At 31.2% G+C, this 24,033-nt stretch overlaps 2 protein-coding genes across 2 annotated transcripts; one reads left to right on the top strand and one right to left on the bottom strand.

Annotated features, from left to right (window-relative positions):
- The first annotated feature begins 1,547 nt into the window (after nt 1-1,547).
- Nucleotides 1,548-15,784, top strand: LOC125859158 (uncharacterized). The gene is made up of 16 exons (XM_049538867.1): nt 1,548-2,318; nt 2,694-3,228; nt 6,114-6,290; nt 6,651-6,838; nt 7,549-7,759; nt 7,840-8,077; nt 8,169-8,319; nt 8,564-8,868; nt 11,124-11,145; nt 11,191-12,451; nt 12,880-13,008; nt 13,114-13,313; nt 13,395-13,605; nt 13,683-13,920; nt 14,239-14,386; nt 15,382-15,784. Exons 1-16 carry the CDS (start codon nt 1,548-1,550, stop codon nt 15,688-15,690), a joined length of 5,094 nt encoding a protein of 1,697 aa, XP_049394824.1. The 3' UTR covers nt 15,691-15,784.
- Nucleotides 15,785-17,121: 1,337 nt separating this feature from the next.
- Nucleotides 17,122-20,726, bottom strand: LOC125860516 (transcription factor bHLH112-like). Its single transcript, XM_049540496.1, has 7 exons — nt 20,365-20,726; nt 19,471-19,738; nt 19,089-19,205; nt 18,485-18,550; nt 17,767-17,832; nt 17,625-17,675; nt 17,122-17,417 (listed from the first exon to the last, which is right to left on the bottom strand). Exons 1-7 carry the CDS (start codon nt 20,661-20,663, stop codon nt 17,277-17,279), a joined length of 1,008 nt encoding a protein of 335 aa, XP_049396453.1. The 5' UTR covers nt 20,664-20,726; the 3' UTR covers nt 17,122-17,276.
- Nucleotides 20,727-24,033: the final 3,307 nt, after the last annotated feature.

The following is a 24,033-nucleotide window of genomic DNA, read 5'->3' as shown; positions in this document are numbered from 1 at the left end:
TTAAATAATCCGTGAAGGACGTGGGAATTATTTTTTCTATATTATATTTATATATATGCTTACTCTCGTTGACCTTTAAATTTTAATTAGTTTGGTCATAAACTTTTGGACTACTTGATTTATTTATTTTTCCCATGCACTAAATTACTTTCTTGTTTTTTTAATTTCCCATTTGGGTTCATATTTATTTTGGGGTTTAATTAATTTAGTCATTTAAATTCGTTTTGAGAAGTTTATTTTGAAGGTAAAGCGCTTCATATTAAAGAACTTTATATATATGACTCGAACTTAAAACATTTAATTAAGGATAAATGAATGTTTATTTATATCTACACGTTAATAGTTTCATCTCCTTTTTTTCGTTTTAGAAAATTAATGTATATAATTTAGATAGTATATGATTATAGTGTTGTTAAATATCAACTCTTCTTTCGAGATATCAGTAAGGGTGATCAAGTTAATTGAGCAGATGATCTTTCAAATTGGGAGTTTTAGATTCAAAATCATTTTACATGCATGCTTTTTCAATCAAGGTCGTTCAGAGAGCTACCTTATATGCACACTTGAATAATAGCGAATACAAATTTTCTTCTAAAATAAATAAATAAATATCAATTCTTCTTAACTGATTTGATCTAACTTAACCTACCCACTAAAAATTGCAATGAGCCAATTTGACTTTGAAAAGTGGGGTCTAATATAAACCCCTCTCCTCCAAGTGGAGTTTAATTAAGTTAATCATAGACATATATTGCCTAAAAAGTTTTTAAAGAAAATATATTTTAATTAACTAATTGTTATAATGATTTTGCACACAATGATTCATAAGCACCTTTATAATTTTAAAGATTATACTAACATCAATCGGCAAATTAAAATAAGTGATGTGGTCAGAATTATAATTTATAAAGGGTTAGTTAATTCATATCTAATGCAAATTTGGAGATTTATTTCTAAACAGTTTTTGAGATAAAATTTGAAATTTTTGACTTTATAACAAAGTGGACAAGTCACTTTTTTTTTTCTAATATACATATCTAGACACCTCAAATTTGGCATCGACGGAAAAGTTAACACTTCAATTTGAATATGCACATCTAGATACTTCAAATTTGATTTCAACTGACAAGTAAATCCTCCAATTTTATATATACACATTTAGACACTTCAATTCATCTCGATTGTGTCAGTTGAACACTTCAACTTACAAATAATCATCTAAACACCTCGAAAATTCACGTGTCTTGTCACCGCACCTTATGTCCACAAGACACAGTAAAAATAAGTTGAAGTGTTTAACCATCAATTAAAATCAAATTAAAATATCTAAATATATATGTATTACGCCTAATTAAAATAACGATATATATATATACATAGAAAGAATCAAAACGTGGAGGCTTGTGGATTAGGTGTCAAAAAAAAAAAAAACTTATCTCCGTTTCCATTTTCCTAACAAACAATTTTTTTAAAAAATAAATCTTTATAGATAACAAGAAGTACTACTACATAAGCTAAGAAATACCCCCATTTTTTTGAAGTCAACAATGACTAACATTAACACCAAAAAACACATTTTTCATCTATGTTCTTGCTTCTACTTTTTTCTAATTTCACAAATCCTCGCAACAGCAGCAACAACAGATAATACGATCACAATTACAAATCCCCTTACGATATCGAAAACTTTAGTCTCTCAACAAAAAAAATTCGAATTAGGATTTTTCACTCCTGGTGGTCCGAATTCAGACAAATGGTACGTCGGAATATGGTACAAAGAAATCAAAGAAACGACGATAGTTTGGGTCGCGAACAGAGAAAACCCCGTCATCAATTCATCGTCTTCCCCTGTGTTAAAAATAACACAAGATGGACGTCTTGTTATTGGTGACGGAGATGGAAATTATACGTGGTCATTGAATTTCGCTAATAATAATACTACATTTATCGCTAAGTTATTGGATTCAGGTAATTTCGTCGTTCTAACAGAGAAAGACGAAATTATGGTGTGGCAGAGTTTTGATTATCCAACGGATACTCTGTTACCCGGGATGAAACTTGGGTGGGACTCGAAAACGGGGTTTAATCGGAATATAACGTCATGGAAATCGCCATTTGATCCTTCTCCGGGGAATTATACGTTTAAACTTGATGTTAATGGTTTGCCTGAAGCTTATTTGACAAATAGAGATACAATTTTCTATAGAAGTGGACCTTGGAATGGTGTTGGATTTAGTGGTGTACCAGAAATGAAACCAACAGATATTATAGTTTTCGAGTTTCAGATGAATAAGGATGAAGTTTACTACACTTTTGAGGTATGTACGTCTCTTCACTCACGTGTGAGTCTGATTCTTTTTTAGTAATGACGGGTAGCGTTATGTTGAGTCTCATGTTAGTGGTGGGATGGAGGCAATCTTCACTTCATGAACAAGTTATTGCTGTTGAGTGTCTATTTTTTATTATGGTATCAGAGTTAAACTTGTTATCAATTCTTTGTTTATCTGATGTTGGATTTCCATATTATATTTTTAGGATAGTGGGGCTAGGGGACTTTTTTGTCTTCTTATACAATCTACTTTTGGGGTTAGTTAGGTCTAACATTTATTTCTACGTGACTAATATATATATATGCTCTGATACAATGTTAAATTTTGTAAAAACGTGTTTTTACTTAATTATATTTTTGTTAGGTGCTTGACAAGAAAATATGTTCGAGATTGTTAGTGAAGCATAACGGTTTTTTAGAGAGGTATACTTGGATTCCGACTAGTAACATTTGGAACAAATTTTGGTACGCCCCGAAGGACCAATGTGATTTATACGAAGAGTGTGGTGTTTCGGGAATTTGTAACGCGAATTTATCGCCAGTATGCAAATGTCTAGTAGGGTACAAGCCTAAAAATCAAGTGGCATGGGATTTAAGAGATGGATCAGATGGATGTGTTAGATATCATGATTTGGATTGTGAAACTGATGTTTTTAACATATTAAAGAACATGAAATTGCCACAAAGTTCAAGTTCATTTGTTGATACTAAGATGAATTTGGAAGAATGTGAGAAAATGTGTAGGTACAACTGTTCATGCATGGCGTACACCACCGCGAACGTTACGGGTTCGGGTTCGGGTTGTGTCATTTGGACAAAGGAATTAGTCGATATGCGCCAATATTCGGCAGCAGAAGGTGGACAATTTCTCTACGTTAGAGCTGCTTCTTCTGACGCAGGTATATTTTTTATTTCAATCTGATGTTCGATATATGTTTGAATTGTTATAGAAAATACGTTTTTTGTGGTAAAATAGTACTCCATATCAAAATAATGAAAAGGTAATTTAATCTTCTTCTATAAAACTTGAATCTGAAACCTCTAGTTATTATGAAAAGAGTACTTAATATCCTACCGCTATTCTTAATTTAGTAGGAGAGAGTTGAGTCGAACTCAATTTAATGGAGTGGTTGGGTGTTGGTAGAGATATATATGGAATTTTAATGTATTTGTTGGGTTGAATAATAATAATAATCCGTCTCATTTTTCATGAAGTTTGAACTATATATTTTTAAATGATAAAAAAAATGGTTGTCTAGGCGATTTTTTACCCCTTTATTTTAGAAATTTGAAGTAATATCATGGGTTGGACACGTGGAGATTCGCCACGTCACACTAGGTTGTTAGCACGCCCTTGTTGAGATTTTACGAGATTTTGGAACGATTGTGTAGATGATGAAGTTTAATATTTTATTTTAGGAGATTCTGGAACGATTTTGTAGATGATAGAGTTTGATATTTCATTTTTAGGAGATTCTAGAACGATTGTATAGATAATGGATCAGAGTTCAATAATTTTTTTTGAAAATTCTAAAATAATTGTATAAATAATAGACTTCGATATTTCGTAATGAAAAAAAGATGCTTGTTTAAAATATCTTGTTAGTGTATATTTAATGAGAGTAATTAAGTAGAAAAGTAGTTGGTGCTATACTTTGAAAAAAACAAGAAGTTAGTACATATTATCATTACAATAAGCAAATTATAATTAATTAAAGTCCATTGACTATTGACAAAGACTTGAAAACAGCCAACTATATATTCAAATATATTACTATCTTGCTATATATTTTATTTGATATTGAGTGAGACAAAACATATTCTTTGTGGTAGGCACGTTTTAATTTTCACTTAATTTTCCTTTTTCTTTTTTGAATTATTATGCATTGAAAAATTAAAGAAAAAAATGTAAACCAAAACATATGAAAAATACCTTCAAAAGTCCTAAATTAGTTAATTATATGGTTTATCTACTATTAGGTGTTTGAATTTTTTTGTTCCTTTTTGATTAGATTGGGATGGTTAATTAGTTAGAAAATAATGCACCTATATCTCAAGCTTCTAGAATTAATTATTTTCCATTCAAAAGAAAATTCTACTAATACAAAGTTTTTATTCCCCCCTTTGGTAAGCCAACTAAACGTGAGTTTCCTTTTTCTTTGTTATCTTATTTTCTTCCTATGAATAAGCATGATATCATATTTCAACTAGAATTTAAGTTACATATACAAATAATATGGAAAAAAATTATAATAGTAATATACACACGTATAAAAGGATAAATACTTATTAGCACTCGATGTACATTAATAAAACTAAGTGAGTATAAAAGGTACATTTCTAGCTTTATTAATTAGTTTGATGTGAACACTTACAGGTTACAGTCTTACAGATTCACGTGAATTCAATAGCTTTTATTTAGACCATCGTTTTCTTTCAGGTGAAGCTATATTAAGTATGTAGGCAGATTTGATAGAACTTAGTAGCTTTGATCTATACTCTATATTTTTGCTTAAAAATACACTAATCATGTATAAATTATTTATCAAGAACTCAGCAAGCTATTTTTTCTAGAATTTATAATTTATAAACTTAAAATTTTAGCTCAGACTCTTATTATAAATATTCGTAAACTTCAAATCTTAAATCCGGCTCGTTATAAGTTAATGCTTACCTAAAAAAAAGAAGGTGAGAAAGGGGTTTAAAATTAAAACATGGTCATAAAGTGAACAAAGCGTGTGTTACATTTTTTTATTTTGTATTTTGTATTGCCAACGCAAATTGTTGCGTGACATAATGAAAAATACATTAATTTTTTGCTGCTTTTATTGTTATATTTTCATGAGGATATCATATCTTTTTTTAATTATTATTTATTTTAAAATTTTTGACAATAAATGGAAAAACTAAAATTAGTGGACAATTGGTCCTAAAAAGTTAGGTGTAAGTTCACACAAAAGATTCTTTTTGAAATGGATGAGAAGAAATCATTTTTTTGGACCCACTTTATATTCCAAAAATAGTCACTTGGCCGATTATTTTGACTTTGATTAATTGCAAATTTACATATAGTATGAGTTCTATTTTTAATTTTATTTTGACTTTGATTAATTTCAAATTTACATATAGTATGAGTTCTACTTTTAATTTTTCATAAGGTTTACTTTCATATTATAAACATAAAAAATAAATACTTTTTGACAAGGACAGTCTTTGGGTCATTTGAATGGTGTACAAGTTACATTAAAATTATAATATTAAAAAATAAATAATGTATAATATTATTTAATATATATGCACTTGACTTTACATTGGATAAATTAGTATTAACTATTATATTTTCAATTTTAACCTTAGATTTAATCTAAAGGACCTTGGAAGAAGAGTCTCAAGAAATGCCATTTTGGTATTTTTTGTATTTTATCTAGAGATTATTATCCGCATTAAAGGTTGTATAAAAATAATATCACAATTACGGTGTAACGACCAGCCCCAATATCAAACATCCAATCACACGGAATAATATAATCTCACATTTCATCTCGGGATTGTTATCCGTTATTCCAAAAATCAAACGACTATAGTAATTACTAAGTTATGTAATGTGCATTAATGTTTTTGAATTCATGACAAAGGAAACTTGACCTTCCGTTCATTTGTATTTTTCGAGCAATCCACACCTAGTTCAAGTTATTCAATCGCGATAAAAAATGATTTTGTGACTTTACTGTTATAAAAAATACAACCATTGATGGAATACTCATTTTTATGTGTTAATTTTCAGCAAAAAGTGGAAATGTTGGATCTGAAGATGGTTCTGGCAAAACAAAAAGAATTGCTATGGCTACTGGAATTACAGCTGGTGTTGTTCTTGTTCTAATTGGAGTTGTAAGCATTTTCTTTTTATCAAAGAGAAAAAAAATATTGGAAGATCCAATAAGAAAGAAAACAGAACAAAGAGGTATGTTATATTATAAGCCTATAATTTCGATTTCAGTATGGTATTCGATATTTACTTTAAGGCATAATACATAAAGAATGCACATCTATAGACACCTCGACTCGTCTTCACTGTGTCTCATGGACACCTAATACGTTATTGTGACACATAAATTTTGGAAATGTCTAAATGATCATTTTGTAAATTGGAATGTACATTCACTAGACATGATGGAGACGAGTTGAGGTGTCTAACTATACATTACTCAAAGTTAGAGCATTCAGTTAACAGTTGAGGTCAAGTTAAAGTGTCTATCTATATATTATACAGTAACCATCTCATATTTCATATTTCATATTTCTTACACTATTTTTGAACCAGGCTCTATTGAAAGAAGTCAAGATCTTCTAGTGAACACAGCCATTATTCCAAGTAAGAGAGAAATTTCTGGGGAAATCGCGGACGAGTTTGAATTGCCATTATATGATCTCAGTACCTTAGCTGTGGCTACTGAAGACTTTTCTGATGCAAACAAGTTAGGCCAGGGAGGTTTTGGTTGCGTTTACAAGGTAAGACGTTAAGAAAACAAAGTTGCTCGTATTGGTCAAAAATGTCGTTATATCCATGTCAGATCCTCCAAAATTGCATTACTTTGGAGGATGTAACACGGGTGCAGTGACATTTTTCGAGGAAATACATCAAAAAACCAGTCCTTTTTGCATTTGCAAGTTAAAACTGATTATATATCAGTAAAAAGAACATATGCTGCTCAGACAGGACAAAATTGTCGTTGCAAGCACCCGTGTCAGATCCTCCAAAAATGCATCACTTTGGAGGATTGATCTAACACGGGTGTAGTGACATTTTTCGAGGATCTGAGCAATACATGAAAAACTAGTCCTTTTTTGCATTTACAATGTAAAGCTCAACTAGATGTGAAAAAACCTATGTTGTTTGGATTCTACAAAAATGTCATTGCACCCCTGTCGGATCTGACACGAGTGTAACAACATTTTTCAAGGATATGAGCAACATATGAAAAACTAGTCCTTTTTGCCTTTACAAGGTAGACGTGAAACCAACCTATGTTGTTCGTATCCTACAAAAATATCATTGCACCCTTGTCGGATCTTCCAAAAAATACTTCATTTTTGGAGGATGTAACACGAGTGCAGTGACATTTTTCAAGATTCGAGCAACATTGAGAAAGACGGACTCTGTTTTATTGGAAAATATGAAGACATTCAACAAAAGAACATCTTTTTTTTTTTATTATCAGGGAATAATAGATGAAGGTCAAGAAATAGCAGTGAAAAGGCTGTCAAAGAATTCAGGCCAAGGAGTAGAGGAATTCAAGAATGAGCTAAGATTGATTGCAAGACTTCAACACAGAAACCTCGTTCGCCTTCTTGGATGTTGCGTTGAGATGGAAGAGAAAATGTTGATATACGAATACATGGAAAATAAAAGCTTGGATTCAATCTTATTCAGTAAGTCGTTTTTCGTTCAATATATTCTTATGTTTATGTGTGCTATTGGACTTCAAAATTAACAAATATACGCGTCTCAGATAAGCAGAAAAGCTCGTTGCTAGATTGGCAAAGACGATTCAGCATTATCTGTGGGATTGCTCGGGGGCTTCTGTATCTTCATCAAGATTCAAGATTTCGGATTATCCACCGAGACCTCAAAGCAAGCAACATTCTCCTTGACGAGGAAATGATCCCGAAAATATCAGATTTTGGCATGGCACGGATTTTTGGAGGCGATGAGACCGAAGGAAATACAAAGAGAGTTGTTGGAACCTAGTAAGTAGAATCACATTATTCCTTATAAATCATTCATAAAAAACACTTCGAAAAGTGTTGGTAAATCCACTTTTTTTCTCTCTTAATGTAGCGGTTACATGTCTCCTGAATACGCGATGGATGGTCTATTCTCTGTTAAATCAGACGTTTTCAGCTTCGGAGTTTTAGTGTTGGAAATAGTAACAGGGAAGAAGAACAGAGGATTTTATTTTCAGAACAATGAAAGAAACCTTCTTGGCCATGTAAGTACACCTAAATTATCACAACTTAGTCATCATTTCTAACTAAGTCGGAACAGAATTTTGAGTTTATGCGTTCTGAATTCTAAAAATATATAGATAATTAGTAGGTTCTCGATAAATTACTTATGCATATTAAGTAGATTTCATAACATAAATACAAGGTTTTTACTAAAGTTGCTACTGAGTTCTTCGAACCTGTAACTTTCTCTCTAGTTCCACCCCTAAATGTGTAATCACTCTGCAGGCGTGGAAACTATGGAGAGAAGGAGGAGCCTCAGAACTACTCGATTCATCAGTTGGTGAATCATTTTCTCCGTGTGAAGTAATCAGATGCATACAGGTCGGGTTATTGTGTGTTCAGGAACAAGCAGAAGATAGACCGAACATGGCAACCGTTGTATTGATGTTAGGAAGTGAAACCGCAACAATGCCTCAGCCTAAACACCCTGGTTTTTGCCTCGGAAGAAGACCTGTTGATGAACACTCGGAAACTATTTACGAAGAAACTTTCACTGTGAATCAAGTAACGATTACCATGCTTGATCCCCGGTAGAGTTAAACGTTCAGACAGATCATAGGCTAGCCCGCTTCTACGTGACAGAATAGAAATCAAGGCAAATTCCACTGATGGGAGTGTGAACATAGAGATTCCACGACGAATGAATGCAATACATGGATGATGGATCCCTGCTGGCAAAAATGTATAGGTAGTACATTAGTGTTTTTTCTCCACCCGACCATATCAGGAGGACCAATAGTGTTTTAACTTACCCTCGTATAGTACATTAGTACTACGAGTGGTTAACAATTTTCTCTTTGTACACTTACATTGATTTTTTTTACAAAAATAATGTTTTTTTTTGGGTAGTTAATTATAGAAATAATCTTCTTTCTCATTTTATGAAATTGTGAAGTTCCAATATAGATAAGTCTTTTTTTAAAAAAAAAAAAATGATCTTTTGCTATGTACATAATATAAACCTTGTTATATGAATAAAAAGATTGAAATGTTCCTTTAATATTTCTTGATCATAGATTTCAAAATTACATGTATATATAATGTCAACTTTTAACTACTTTTATGATTCAAATTATTGATATTGAGTACTTTTTTGTTGCATACTGAATATGTATTATAACATTAGTAATTTAATACTTGCACTTTTTTTTTAAGAATCTTGGCGATTTTTAAAGTAATATCTGATTGAAGAGACATTAATTCGGAAGAAGAAAAACAAGAAGTTTAAAATAAAATAGAATACTGCAGCAAAGTGAGAGGTAAAACAAAACACAATAAATTTTAACTAAGGAAGACTCGATGAAGTCGCCCTACTCTATTTGTTATCCCGTAATTTTCTAGTGTTTACTTCTTTATATTTTAAACGCCTTTGATGAAAAAAATCCTCCCTCCGCCACGAATAAAAGTATAGACGGACCCGTTTGGCCATAGATTTTCCAAGTAATATTTGGAGAAAAATTTGGCAAATAGTGTTTGTCCATACAATTTGTCATTATTGGCAAATATCCCAAATTTCCAAATACTAGTTTTTTCTAATATTTGGGTCAAATCTCATTATTTGGGATCTTTTAAAAATTGAAATTTTACACCAAACTATTATCTTTTACAAAAACACCCTCTATAGTAGTTGTTTGCGTTGTATTACATAGTGTTTTACGTGAACACCAAAGTAGTGATGAAATATTCAATGAATATGAAAGTGATGATATGGTTGTTGATGAAAATGATGAACAATCGGCTCAAGGTAACAAAGTCATGTGCTTTGTCTACTTCACGATGTATGGAATGATGCTTGTTGCACTCACTCCAAACTATCACATTGCTCCAGTGTCACGGACACTACTTGTTATTTGTTGCAACGAAAATCTAATTGACTTGTAATACAAACTTATGGTTAGTTTTGATAGTTTTTAAAACTTATGGGTATAAATCATATTTTTCTAAAAAAGTGAAATGTGTTTCCCAAATACTATGGCCAAACACATGATGAAATTTCACCCAAATAATATTTGCCAAGAATATTTGGAAATCTATGGCAAAACTCTAGCTAAATTTTACATACACCATTATCAGCCCCATTAATATTGATTGTGATGTACTTCAAACTTGCCTCTCCATTTGATAACACGAACATTGATTTTCATCCACATTAGTTTGCTTGGGTAAAAAATGGACAAACAACAAACAAGGCTGACCTTTCTACTTCATAAAGATATGACACCTGAGTCTAACTCTTCAAAAACTAGCTCATGAGGGGAGGTTTGTCCAAATCCTTATGAGGAAACCAATTTTTCAATTCTCTATTGGTATGGGACTTCTTAACACTCCCCGCACGCCCACGCCTGAGGAGGAACACTTATTTTTTGGCGTTGACAAGTAACTACAAAGAAAATATTATCTCTCAAATATTTATATATAACACAGAGTCATCTTCATTCTTACATCTCGATCAACCAAACACACATTGAAAGCTTTAGGACCCCACGAGTCTCCTGCGTTTAACAATTAATTACACACAGAAAACAGACATAAGGTACAAAAAAACACTTAATTCACTATGTTGGGGGTAGTTGTGCTTCATTAATTACAACAAACTTTTTACCTTTGTAGTACTACTTCAACTAGCTAGCTCAAAAGGTTATAATCATGAATTTCATGTAAACTCTATTTACAAAAATATATATATACTAAAGCTAGTTGCTGATTCAAGATTTGAATTCTACGAGTCTGAGTACGAGATTATCCATACTTTTTTAGTGGATTTTTTATTCATATATATATATAGTATTCGAGCTAAAGCTATTGGGGTTTGATCGATCTAACCATTACTTGTTTTAAACATCATGTCCAAGAAAAAATTGTTCATGATAGTTTTACTAGTAGTATTCATCTTATTTTATGTCCAATTTTGCACTTCCAATGATACAATTTCCTTTAACAAATCTCTAAAAGATGGAGATTTGTTAGTTTCTTCTGGAAAATTATTTGCTCTTGGTTTCTTCAGCCCTGGAAATTATTCCAACAATCGATACGTCGGAATTTGGTACAATAACATCCCTGAACTAACTGTCGTTTGGGTCGCTAATAGAGAGAACCCTGTAAATGACACGTACGGGGTTCTCTCTATCGACCCAACAGGTAGTCTTGTTAAACTAAATCGAAATACCAAAATATTCTCCTGGAAAACAGTTATTTCCTCTGCTCAGCTATTGGATTCAGGGAATTTTGTGTTTTTTCGTGACACGAAAAAGGAAATTATTGTATGGCAAAGCTTTGATCATCCTACAAATACTATACTTCCTGATATGAAATTTGGTATTGACAAGAATACCGGTTTGAACCGGTCTCTAACGTCGTGGAAATCGATGAATGATCCTGGTTCAGGGGAGTATGTATACAAGATTGAGATAAATGGAATAGTACCTCAAGTTTTCCTGTATAAAAATTCTAACAGGATATGGCGAACCGGACCCTGGACCGGTCTAGGTTGGAGTGGTGTACCTGGAATGAGGCCTGGATTTATATTTAACAGCAAATATGTTGACAATGAAAGTGAAGTCTCTGTGATATTCACTATGAATGATCCTGTTATCTCGAGATTAGTACTGAACGAATCAGGGATGATGAGTATATTGAACTGGCAAGAAGGCGCGAAGAAATGGGTACAATTTTGGTCCGCGCCTGAGGACTCGTGTGATGACTATGTACATTGTGGAAAATTTAGTAATTGCAACCTGTACAACTTGGGTGAATTTGAATGCAAGTGTCTTATTGGATACGAGCCAAGGGAAAACCGATCGTGGTATTTGAGAGATGGTTCACAAGGGTGTTTGAGGAAGGAGGACGAGAATGTGTGCAAAAATGGCGAGGGGTTTGCTAAATTGAGTAATGTGAAGGTCCCAGACACTTACAACGCGCGATTGAATAGAAGCATCGGGTTGCAAGAATGTGAGAAATTGTGTTTGAATAATTGTTCTTGCTCTGCTTATGCAAGTGCTAATGTTAGTATTGGGGGAATTGGATGCATCACTTGGTATGGTGACTTGATAGACACAAGGGAGTTTACAGATGGAGGACAAGATTTGTATATCAGAGTATCTGCATCTACTTTGGGTAAAATTTAGATTGTTTTAATAGCGTGTGATCATCTTGTCTAAGAAGTACATAAGTGGTTAGAAAGATTAAAACTTTTATTTACTTATTTATGTTCTTGTATCTTCTTGAGCCGAGTGTCTATCAGAAACAATCTCTCTACCCTCACAAGATATGTAGAGGTAAGGTCTACGTACACTCTACCCCTTAGATTCCACCTGTGGGATTATACAGGGTGTTTTTTTTTTGTTGTAATACGTCCTTTTGTGTGTGGGAATGACTTTGTCTGCTCTGATACTAAGTTGAATTGTTTAAGAGTTTTAAGTACATAATAGTGTAAGTTTTCTCTAACAGGTAAAGTTTTTAGATAAGCTGGTCACATACATTAAACAGTTGTTAATGTTTTACGGTATTGTGTTACAAAAAGTTTTACATTTTTGTTCTTTCAGCTCAATTCTCGAAGAACAACAATGGCTATCTCATGAAAAGAACCATAGCAATTGTGACAATCTGCATTGGTGCAATACTCATCGCGCTCTCATTTGTTTGTTGTTTGGTAATAAGGAAAAGGAGAAGAGGTAAAGGTACCCCTTAATTTCTTCGTGTGTTTACTTCTTTATTGAATCCCCTTAGTGAAATCTGGCTCCGCGACTTACAATAGTACTAAGTTACTTCATGTACAGATAAGGAGGACCAATTCACCAGTTTGAACACTTTGACAAGGAATTTAGCATCCTATGAGAACTCTTCAAGAGGCAATGAGATGGATGGAAGTGAACACGTCGATGTGTTAATCTTCGATCTAAACACTATCATTTCTTCCACTGATGATTTCTCTGATGCTAACAAACTCGGAGAAGGAGGCTTTGGTAGCGTTTACAAGGTACCTCCCGATATTTTACCAACTTCTTACTCATTTGTTGAGACAATTTTACTTGACAACAAGCTTACATTTTGATCTCAGGGCCAGCTAAACAACGGCCAAGAGATAGCGGTCAAAAGACTTTCGAAAAATTCAGGGCAAGGAATGGAGGAATTCAAGAATGAAGTAACGTTAATCGCGAGAGTACAACACAGGAATCTTGTGAGGCTTTTAGGATGTTGCATACAAAGAGGAGAGAAAATGTTGATCTATGAATACTTGCCAAACAAAGGCTTAGACAGTTTCATCTTTGGTACATATATACATGTCCAGATTGTGTAAAAAATATAAATAGGCATGTTACTGATCCTTTCGAATCGTGTATTGCAGATAAAACTAAAGGGTTGCAGTTAGATTGGAGAAAACGATTTGAAATCATCATTGGAATAGCACGAGGATTGTCATACCTACACCATGACTCACGAGTACGAATCATACACAGGGATCTAAAAGCCAGCAATGTTTTACTAGATGCCTCAATGCACCCGAAAATATCAGATTTCGGAACTGCTAGGATATTTGGTGGTGACCAAGTTGAAGCTAACACGAATCGAGTCGTTGGAACATAGTAAGCATCACTTTTATGTATGAACATATGTGTATTTTTCTCAAAGGCACTTAAACTTGTATAAAGTTGAACAAGTAGACACACTTGTCCTACATGATAATTCGCATAAGATACACTCGAACTGATTTGTATTATGCCATGTAAGACGCATATTATGTCATGTAGAACGTGTGTGTCTATTTGTTCAACTTTATATAAGTTTAAGTGTCTATTTATTCACACCTCATAGATATCAGTTGAGGCTAAGTTAAATGACACGTTTATGTATTATGTCATATTAAAATTGTGGATGTTGACATAGCTATTGGTTCATTTCAGTGGTTATATGTCACCAGAATATGCAATGGAAGGGCATTTTTCAGTGAAATCTGATGTTTTCAGTTTTGGTGTTCTGTTGTTGGAGATCATTACTGGCAGGAAGAACACTACACATTATCAGGATCATTCATTAAATTTAGTTGGAAATGTAAGACATCTCTTCATCAAGAACTCACCTTTAGTTAAGAAGATGTATCTTGTTTTGCTCTAGCCCTTATACCATTGCTCTAGAGAAGGATATGTGGAAATGTTCATCTCTTCTTTTTTTTCTTATACGGTGGAGTCGGGGCTAGCTTGTGCATACTTTGACTATTACACTGTACTTGCTACCCTCCACCAGCATAGGGATGGAAACAATGGTGGAGCTACATGCATTGGAAGGGTATTCAAATTGAATCCCCTTCTCTAGGAAGCTATGATAGAAACTATTGGGTGTGTCTGAACAAAGTCCCACAAGAAAAGTAAAAAAAAAAAATACTCCTTTAAGATGTCAGATAATCTTAATGTTATGAAGTCTTCTGAAAAAACTATGCGGGTTTGGTCCAAGGGGACAATATCAATTATTTTAGCCCAACAACTAATATCAGAGCCAATGGTTTGATGGGACAATTATAGAGATGGTAGAGTGATGGAGTGGGGTCCGACTTGGTGCCTTTTACCATCTATGGGCCGGTTTACTATCTTTACCTGTAGCCTTAGAGATGCTTACACAAAAAGAAGCTAGTGGCCGTTCTTGACCATAAATACTCTATTGATATGGTGGCACGCAGTGAAATCTCCAGATAAGCCTATAAAGTGATAGGTCATGTGGAACTTAGTTTAAGGAGAAAACTGTTGAGTGTACGTAAACAAAGTTTCACATGAAAAAATAGAAAAAAGATAACTTATAAGGTATTGGATACTCTTAATATTGTGAGGCCTTTTGAGAAAACCGTTGCGCAAACTGACAATGTCACATCATGTTAAAAGTATCTTTGAGTTATTTTAGCTCAATAGAAACACATTCTTTCTTCAAACATATATGAAATTTTGGACCCCCTTAACCCCAGACACAACATTTTTGTATTTTCCTTGAATCTCCTAATCGAAAATCTTGATTCCGCCACTGACCAGAAATGTTGACTTTGCTCTCCCTTTTTTCAGGTATGGGATTCATGGAATGATGACAAAGCTATAGATGTTGTTGATCCCTTATTGGGGGATTGGTATGAAAGTAGTGAAGTTTTGAGATGCATCCAAATTGGACTATTATGTGTACAATCATATGCAAATGAAAGACCAATGATGTCTCAAGTTGTCTTCATGCTTTGCAATGAAACAAAATTGTCTAATCCTGGACAACCTGGTTTTGTGTTCAGATCAAGAAATTCTTCTTCACTTCCTTATTCATCATCAGCTAGTATTGGAAATTCTGTAAATGACATTTCTATTACTGCACAACATGCTCGCTAAGTGTGTGTCGGATCCTTCAAAAGTAGTACCATATATTTTTGTGAATCTGACATGGGTGCATCAACATTTTTGAAGAGCACTGAGCCATATGGTCATTAGGTAATTTATACTTGATCTATTTATTGATTTAGTTTAAGATTTTTTACATTTATCAATACTGTATTTTAACGTGTTATAACAGGTAGCGTATCTTTTTTTTTGGTTAATTACTAATCCTACTTTTTATTAATAATTAGTTATTATTAATGACTTAATAATGTGTGTGTCGGATTCTTCAAAAATANGACATTTCTATTACTGCACAACATGCTCGCTAAGTGTGTGTCGGATCCTTCAAAAGTAGTACCATATATTTTTGTGGATCTGACATGGGTGCATCAACATTTTTGAAGAGCACTGAGCCATATGGTCATTAGGTAATTTATACTTGATCTATTTATTGATTTAGTTTAATATTTTTTACATTTATCAATACTGTATTTTACGTGTTATAACAAGTAGCGTATCTTTTTTTTTTTTGGTTAATTACTAATCCTACTTGTTATTAATAATTAGTTATTATTAATGACTTAATAATGTGTGTGTCGGATTCTTCAAAAGTAGTACCATACATTTTTGTGGATTTGACATGAGTGCATGTTAATGTTTTTGAAGAGCGTTGAGCCATATGGTCATTAGGTAATTTATACTTGATCTATTTATTGATTTAGTTTAAGAATTTGACATTATCAATGTATTTTATTATGTTATAACATGTATCTTTTCTTAGTCATACTTTTTTATGAATAATTACTTATAATTAATGACTTAATAGTGTAAATATTCTTTTATATTGTAAGTATATATATAAGTAATTATTACCTAACATATTTCCTATGAATAAAAAGGTATAATATGACACCTATCAACCAATCAAATTCAAATGTCACATAAAGATCATAAAAAAGTGATAGCAAGAGATGCTAATAATCAATAAAAGTTTTCAACTGTTTTTGTTTTCTTCCATACCTAGTGACTTGTTTGGTATGTACTTATTTTGGTTCACTTCAATTAATCAATAGCCACTTGTTTTCCTTTCACTTTTTCCGTTGACTTCCTTTTCTCCACTTAGGTAGTTTGTTCGGTATCCACATTGAGGTTTAATTAAATTTGAAATTCATATAGGAATTTAACTAAATTCAGATCCAAGCATTGTAGGGCCCAATTTTGAAAATGGTGCTTTCAACAAGATTTTTTTAATTCTCAAAGACTCAAAATTGAGACCTTTGATTAAAAGTGAAGGAATTTTAATCATTCAATCACAATCCATATCGATAATATTGCGATGTTTATTCCTTATTCTTATCCACAAGATCACTTAATTAGTTAAAATAACTTTGTTTGATCAATTAATTATACGTAATTTTTTAAGCCTCTCCTCGTTCGTGTTTATATGATCAAAATGGAGGTAGGGTACGTGGTACATGTTCAACAGAATCCAATAACAACGTCGGTCTAAACTTTGTATTTGACTTAATTAAGATATTCATTTAATATGTACACAGATCGAAACTCATTGATTTCAAATTCTAAATCTGCCTCGAAGTCTATCTGAATGTTCTTCCCAATGTTGGTGTCCAAAATTCCATAGTAGTCTCAGCTGCTAATGGGAAAGTACTTGATATTGGTACTAAACATAGTCCTTTGCTCCTTAATCCTTGTTTTAATCCTTCTTGTAATTCCTTAACCTATCATAGTTTAATTTTAAAAAATGAGAGTTCAACAATCTATATTCTCAAACAATATAAAAAATATTAATATAATCACGTCATTTAAAAAGTAATTTCATTTGTAATAAATATATCGTAACATGCTATAACATGGTGATATAAAAATAACAGGACGTACGTTCAAAAAAATTATTAGTATAAAAAAGAATTATATTGATCCCCTACCTGTTGAAGTTGAGTGGGTGGTCCATTTTTCATATATCGATTGCTAAATACCTGAAAAAATCAAATATTAATTCATCATATTTAATTTTTATAGGTAAGTTTTATATTAATTTTGTGGAGTTGTAATTAAAAAAAAACATACATTGACTTGACCATGAAGAAAATTGATGTATTCGATTGCTTCTTGGAGAACCGAAGCTGTATCAGTCTGAGACAATAAATTGTGAATTCAATTAATAAAACTATAAAAGATTTATTAAAATCTTGAAGAATTAGTAAAGTGATATAGTTAAAGAAAATGACTTTCTGAAATAATAACTATTTCGATTCGTTTCTATTTACATATCATCCTTACTAAAAAATGATGTTTCTTAATATTTGACATTACACCAAAATCAATACATAAATGTCATTATTCTTCCTATTTTGCCCTTAAGAAAGTATGTATTTGACCAACATGAGAAAACTAAGTAAGTAATGAATTTATGTTCACTGTCACTAGTCAAATTAATTAATCAAAATAAATTAATTTATGCTTATTTATTAAAAAATTAACTTCAAGAGAGCACTAAATAATGATATAATAGTAAACTTATCTAGTTTTTAAGGGGTGAAACCTAAAATGATGACAACTACTAACTAAATAGAAATGGAGGAGTATTAATTTAGTGACCATCTAAAAATTAAAGTTTTTTTTATACACTAAGAAAAGCATGATATTTTAATATGATTTAACCAACTGATTTACATATAAAAATAATATAAATCAAAGTATAAAAACTATCGAGAAAAAATCTTTTCCTAATCAAAACTCTCTAAAATAATTTTAAAAAAGTAATTTTAAAAAAATAAGTATTTACCTTTCCAAAAGGTGAAACCAATTGCTGGAGGGCAGTTATCCGGTCACCCATTTTCTCTTTTCTCACCTAATAATAATAATAATAAAATAATTAATAAACAAAGCTCAAAATTCATTTTATATGACATTATTTTCTTAGTTCATTCAGAAAAAAATATCCCAATATAATTCTTTTATAGACATATAAAAATTATGAAATATATAAAATTAGAAATCATCTTTTTATGTTGGAATCAATGGTGGAGCTAGATTTTTTTCATTAAAAGGATTTAGAATATAAAAAGGTATAAACACTGAGAAGTCAAGAGAATTGAACATTTAGTATATATATAAATAAAAAACAATTTTCATTTTGTATATATGTATATATAATTTTTTAAATAAAAGTGTAATTAATTTAATTGGCAGTGAAGAGGGTTTAGATTAACCCTTAATGCTCCTCGAGCTCCACGCTCGTTTAAGACCATAAGTTTCATGATTTTATAGCCACACAATTAAGTTATGATATATTTAAGGTTACAAATTTTGAACTTCTTTAAAAATATCATGCCAAGTCAATCAAACTATATCGTATAAATTAAAACGAATGAATTATATTTGCATACCTTAAAAGTTGGCAAAGGTGATGGTGTCTCAATTCTCTGCCGTTTGAATGTTTGTTCATTTGTGTTATTCTTGGTAATTGAGCTTAATTTGGACTCTCCAATTTTTTCAATATCAGACTGAAAAAAATTGTACCAATAGATTAAAATAAAATAAAAGGAAAAATCCTATTGAATTTTGAAAAAAAAAAAGGCTTATTTATGTCTGCATTTAAAAGTTTGACTCATCTATGTTATTTTCGTTTGAGAATAGGCTCATCCAATATGCCATTATGAGTTAACTGAAAACTAATTTATCCATGTGGCAAACGATGATTTGATCACATCATCAAAGTTCGATGACATATTTAAATCGGTCAAAAGTATATATATGTGATGTACTTACCTTAGGCAAAGAAGGTACAAAATCATTCAATTTTTGTCTATCATTTATTGATGATGATGGATAATTGAATGGTTGTTCTTCATGAAGATCAGTACTAGCAAACAATGTTTGAAGCAAATCTGAATAGTAATTAGTGAAATCTTGATTCATAATTGGTTTAATTAAGGAATTGTCTTCACTAATTATGCTGCAAATGTTCCTCTTCAATTCATTATGATGAGGACAATTCTGTCTTGAATTGAGATTTTCTTGTAGCATGGAATCATTGCTGCAAAATTCCAAGGAAAAAAAAGGATGGAATATATAAGAAAACTTTACCAATAATATACTCACTACTATACGTTGTTATTGTATTAAAAATAGACGTACATTTTTATTTGTTCAAATTGGAAAATTAAGAAATACGCAATGAAAAAGGAAACTATTCTCTCTCGTTCCATTTTAAGTGGTCTTGTTTGACTAGGTACGAGTTTAAAGAAAGAATCAAAGACTTTTGAAATAAGTGATTAAAATAAGTCATAAATATTTGTGAAACTGTATATAAATGATCTCATTAGTGATAAAATGAAAATTTCAAAGTCAAATTATACTTAAATATAGAAAAGTTATTCTTTTTTGAAAAAGTCAAAATGAAAAATGTGTCATGTAAATTAGAACATGTTAGTGATAACTTCTAAACTACCATTAATCCACCCCCAATTTAATTTTAAATTTTCATTTTTTGTCCTTAATAATAAGATGATTTAGACTACAACTATCTATTGCTTAATTTATAGACCACAAACTTCAAAACTCGTTCTGTCTTTCTTAAACCTCGAACTCAATCAAACACTGACACGTAAATCGAGATGAAGAGAATAACCCAAAAATTGATGAAAAACAGGATTTACTTACAGTGAGTGATTCCAATCTGGTGAAGAAGAATTTCCATTAATACCCAAGTTATGATTTTTGGGTAATTCTTGAAAAACCATAGAGTCATCAGAACTAGAATAATAATCATCATTATTGGACCTATTTTTCATGTCCAAAAATTGATCATCATTTGGCCATGCAAAATTATATTGTCCAATAATTGGATCAAGAATTGAAGATCCACAATTAGTTGATGATGATAAACTAAAAATATTTTTTGTTGAATTAATCCACAAGCTTTCTCCATAGACTCCATCTTGAAAAAATTCATCAGCCATAATTAATCAACTTTATAATTGCTATTAATACCTTCTCTATTCTTCTTGATAATTTCTAAGATTCTTTTTGGTTTGATTTGGTTTTACTTGAAATTCTCAAGTCATAGTTGTATTTATATACACATATAGATATATGTTTGGGGTGGGGTGGGTGGGTGGATGGGTGAGTGATGGGAGGGGGTGGGGGAAAGTATTGGAATTTGGTTGACATTATTCAAAGAAAAATGATTAGACAAAGCAATTAAAGGAGTTAGGAGATAAGCATACTTAATTATGCTAAATAAAAATTAAAAGGTATTTTGGATTGAATTCTCTTACTATTATTTTATATTATTATTGTTTGACCTGTTATTTTAGATATGTATGTACCCTTTGTTCTTCTTTTTTCTAGTTAAGTGTTATTGTAACAGCCCAGTCTGCTAGTGATATTATCATCTTTAGTTCTAGGCTTGTACCGTCTTAAAATGTGTTACTAATGTGTAAGACTTGCTTATTTATATATCTGATATCTCTCTAGTGTTTTATCGATATGAGACTTGTTATTTTAAGTTGGAGCATCACGGTTATCGCTCTATCTAATTTGATTTGATTTGATATAGTAGTTTCTTTTTAAATTTGTTTTTAAAGATAATAGTAATATATATTTTTTAGATATGTGTATGATTCAACTTTTGATTTCTGATTTTATTTTTGACAACGCTATTGTTAATTATATGTTTATCGTCCGTTTTGAAATTAACAATTTTAAAATTCATTTTTTTTTCTTTTGAATTTTGTATGTGGTTATAAGTTTATGTGACAAAGGGCAGTTTGTGTACTTACTATTTTTATACCATAATTATAGGGCTCGAAATGTTATTATTTATGATTGAGTTGCGAAAATTTCTGAATAGGTGAAATTATGAATTTTATTCGATATTGCAGATAAGAAAGTTAAAGTCAAAATCTTGACGACTTGTAATCTGATAATTAAAGTATTTTTTTTCTTTCTTTTTTTGTATTAATTAATCTATTTGAATTGATGGAGTAGTAAAGGATTTGAATGAAGCAGTTGACCAACTGATACATGCAAACAAAAGTCAACACAGCTGAAGTTTTAGTTGAGTCACCACAATTTTTTGGAACTAGTATGATCAGCTTAGATTCGGAATTTAATTTGTATGAGTTCAATCTTTAAGATTTTTAGCGTTGGATTCGTTATATTTTGAAAGTTATAGATATATATTTACGATATATTACAAAATTTCATAAATTGTACTTCATAGCGATAGTACTGAGTTCAGATGAACCTGATACCATTACTCTGCATCCGCCTCTAGTGACTAGTACTATTGTCAATTTGTTGAGTTCAACAATTTATATCTTACTAACATTGGTAGTAGGGTGTGATATTTGAGACACCTTAATCTTTAATCATATGTCTCTCGTGTGAGTTTCTGAAAATGAAAAAAATCATGTTGAGAGTGTCATTCTTAGAAAATTCGAGCCTTTGGAAATGATAAAAATCATGTTGAGCGTGCCGCCACCAAAAAGTGAGCCTTGGAATATTTCGAATTCAAATATGATAATTGAATGATTTAATACTTAATAATTTAATAGATTTGAAAAAATTCACATTCAAAGAGATTAAAAGTGTAAATACAAGTTGATTGGAATGTTAAAATATGTACAATGACCTAAATTAATTTAATAATTTCCCTAAGTTCTTTCTTTCTTGCCGCCTATTAATAAGTTATTAATTCTAATAGGATTAAGTCCAAGTTGTGTCAACCATAAATTAGATTAAATATTCCATTGTCCTCTATGGTATAATTAATTATTAATTACTGCTAATACCTTTTGTAGGTTAGGTCAGTTCCATGGATTACATTTTTTTCTACTAAAAATGGAAGGCATTGACCACTAAGTAATACTCGTTCGTTCATCAANTCTTGCCGCCTATTAATAAGTTATTAATTCTAATAGGATTAAGTCCAAGTTGTGTCAACCATAAATTAGATTAAATATTCCATTGTCCTCTATGGTATAATTAATTATTAATTACTGCTAATACCTTTTGTAGGTTAGGTCAGTTCCATGGATTACATTTTTTTCTACTAAAAATGGAAGGGCATTGACCACTAAGTAATACTCGTTCGTTCACCAACATGGGTTGTGGTACACTGGTGGGAGTGCTTCACCCTTAATCAGAGGTCTCGGGTTTGAGCCCTGGTGTAGAGAAAATCCTGTTGGGGGCGTCACCCCAGAATGGGCCCTGCAGAGCGCTATCCGAATTTAGTCGGAGCTCCAATATGGTCTCCGAACACCGAATGGGAAACCAAAAAAAAAAAATACTCGTCCGTTCCATATTAGTTCTTCACGTTAAATAATCATTCTAAGTTATTTGTTAATTTATTAAATCAAGATAAAATTAATTACATTACCTGTTTTATCATTACAAGTTATTCATTTTGAGAGTTTAAACAAGTTAACAAAGAAATTTCTTAAAGGATAAATTAGTAAAATTAGTCTTTTTGTTTAAGATTTCTTAAAAAAACGTATAAAGGAGAAAGTGGACAATCAATATAAAACAAAGAGAATAATCAAGAGCCACCACCACCAGTCAGGCGACCACGAATCAAAACGCAGTCTACACATCACCTACCTCCAATATTATTATTGTAAATCACCCGATGAAGGCAACTCTTAATATCACACCCTACAAAGTATGATAGAATGAATAAGATTACGATACTATCAAAACTTTCAAATGTAAACTCTTAAAATGGATAAATTCTTAAAAAGGAAACGCTTACTCTTTAAATGAATATTCATATATCAACAAATTTATATTAATCAGATAAATAAATTTTAAATATCAGATAATTATATTATTTTTTATAAAAATATATCAAAGTTAGGGAAAAAAGTCAAAAGAGTTGGTCGTGTTGACTTGATGACAATATTCAATTTCAACTCCACTTTGCCATTCGTCAATGAACCATATTTTCACGTTTCTAATTTCTTTATTTACTTTCTCCGTTTTAATTTATTTATCTAATTTAACGATATAATCTTTTATTTTTTATTCTCTTAAAAAAAATTTAGATTTTTATACTCTTAAATAAAAAATACGCAGAATATATTAAAAAATTTCGTTTTTTAATCTTAAATATATCACATAGTATATTATGCATTAAAAAAATTCATAAAAATAAGATAAATAAATTAAAATAATAATCTCTCCGTCTCTAAAGTAAGAAGTGTTTCATTAAATTAATTTTAATTAAATATTACCTCTTAAAATGATTTCTCAATTATGTGAAAACTCACTGATCTAAATTATATATAGCTTACAAAATTATTTATGTTTAAATATTTCTATTAAAGG

The sequence above is a fragment of the Solanum stenotomum genome, chromosome 3 (assembly GCF_019186545.1).
Source record: "Solanum stenotomum isolate F172 chromosome 3, ASM1918654v1, whole genome shotgun sequence".
NCBI lineage: Eukaryota > Viridiplantae > Streptophyta > Magnoliopsida > Solanales > Solanaceae > Solanum > Solanum stenotomum.
This window is presented reverse-complemented; position numbering and strand designations above follow the sequence as displayed.

What these genes read in the sequence shown, in the direction of transcription:
- LOC125859158 (XM_049538867.1), top strand. Translation starts at nt 1,548, where the DNA reads ATGACTAACATTAACACCAAAAAACACATTTTTCATCTATGTTCTTGC. An exon ending in AAAGAAACCTTCTTGGCCAT is followed by an intron (nt 8,320 to 8,563) that starts GTAAGTACACCT and finishes ATCACTCTGCAG; the next exon opens with GCGTGGAAACTATGGAGAGA. An exon ending in CTTAGACAGTTTCATCTTTG is followed by an intron (nt 13,606 to 13,682) that starts GTACATATATAC and finishes CGTGTATTGCAG; the next exon opens with ATAAAACTAAAGGGTTGCAG.
- LOC125860516 (XM_049540496.1), bottom strand. Translation starts at nt 20,663, where the DNA reads ATGGCTGATGAATTTTTTCAAGATGGAGTCTATGGAGAAAGCTTGTGG. An exon ending in CACCTTTGCCAACTTTTAAG is followed by an intron (nt 18,551 to 19,088) that starts GTATGCAAATAT and finishes TATTATTATTAG; the next exon opens with GTGAGAAAAGAGAAAATGGG. An exon ending in CACCCACTCAACTTCAACAG is followed by an intron (nt 17,418 to 17,624) that starts GTAGGGGATCAA and finishes AAACTATGATAG; the next exon opens with GTTAAGGAATTACAAGAAGG.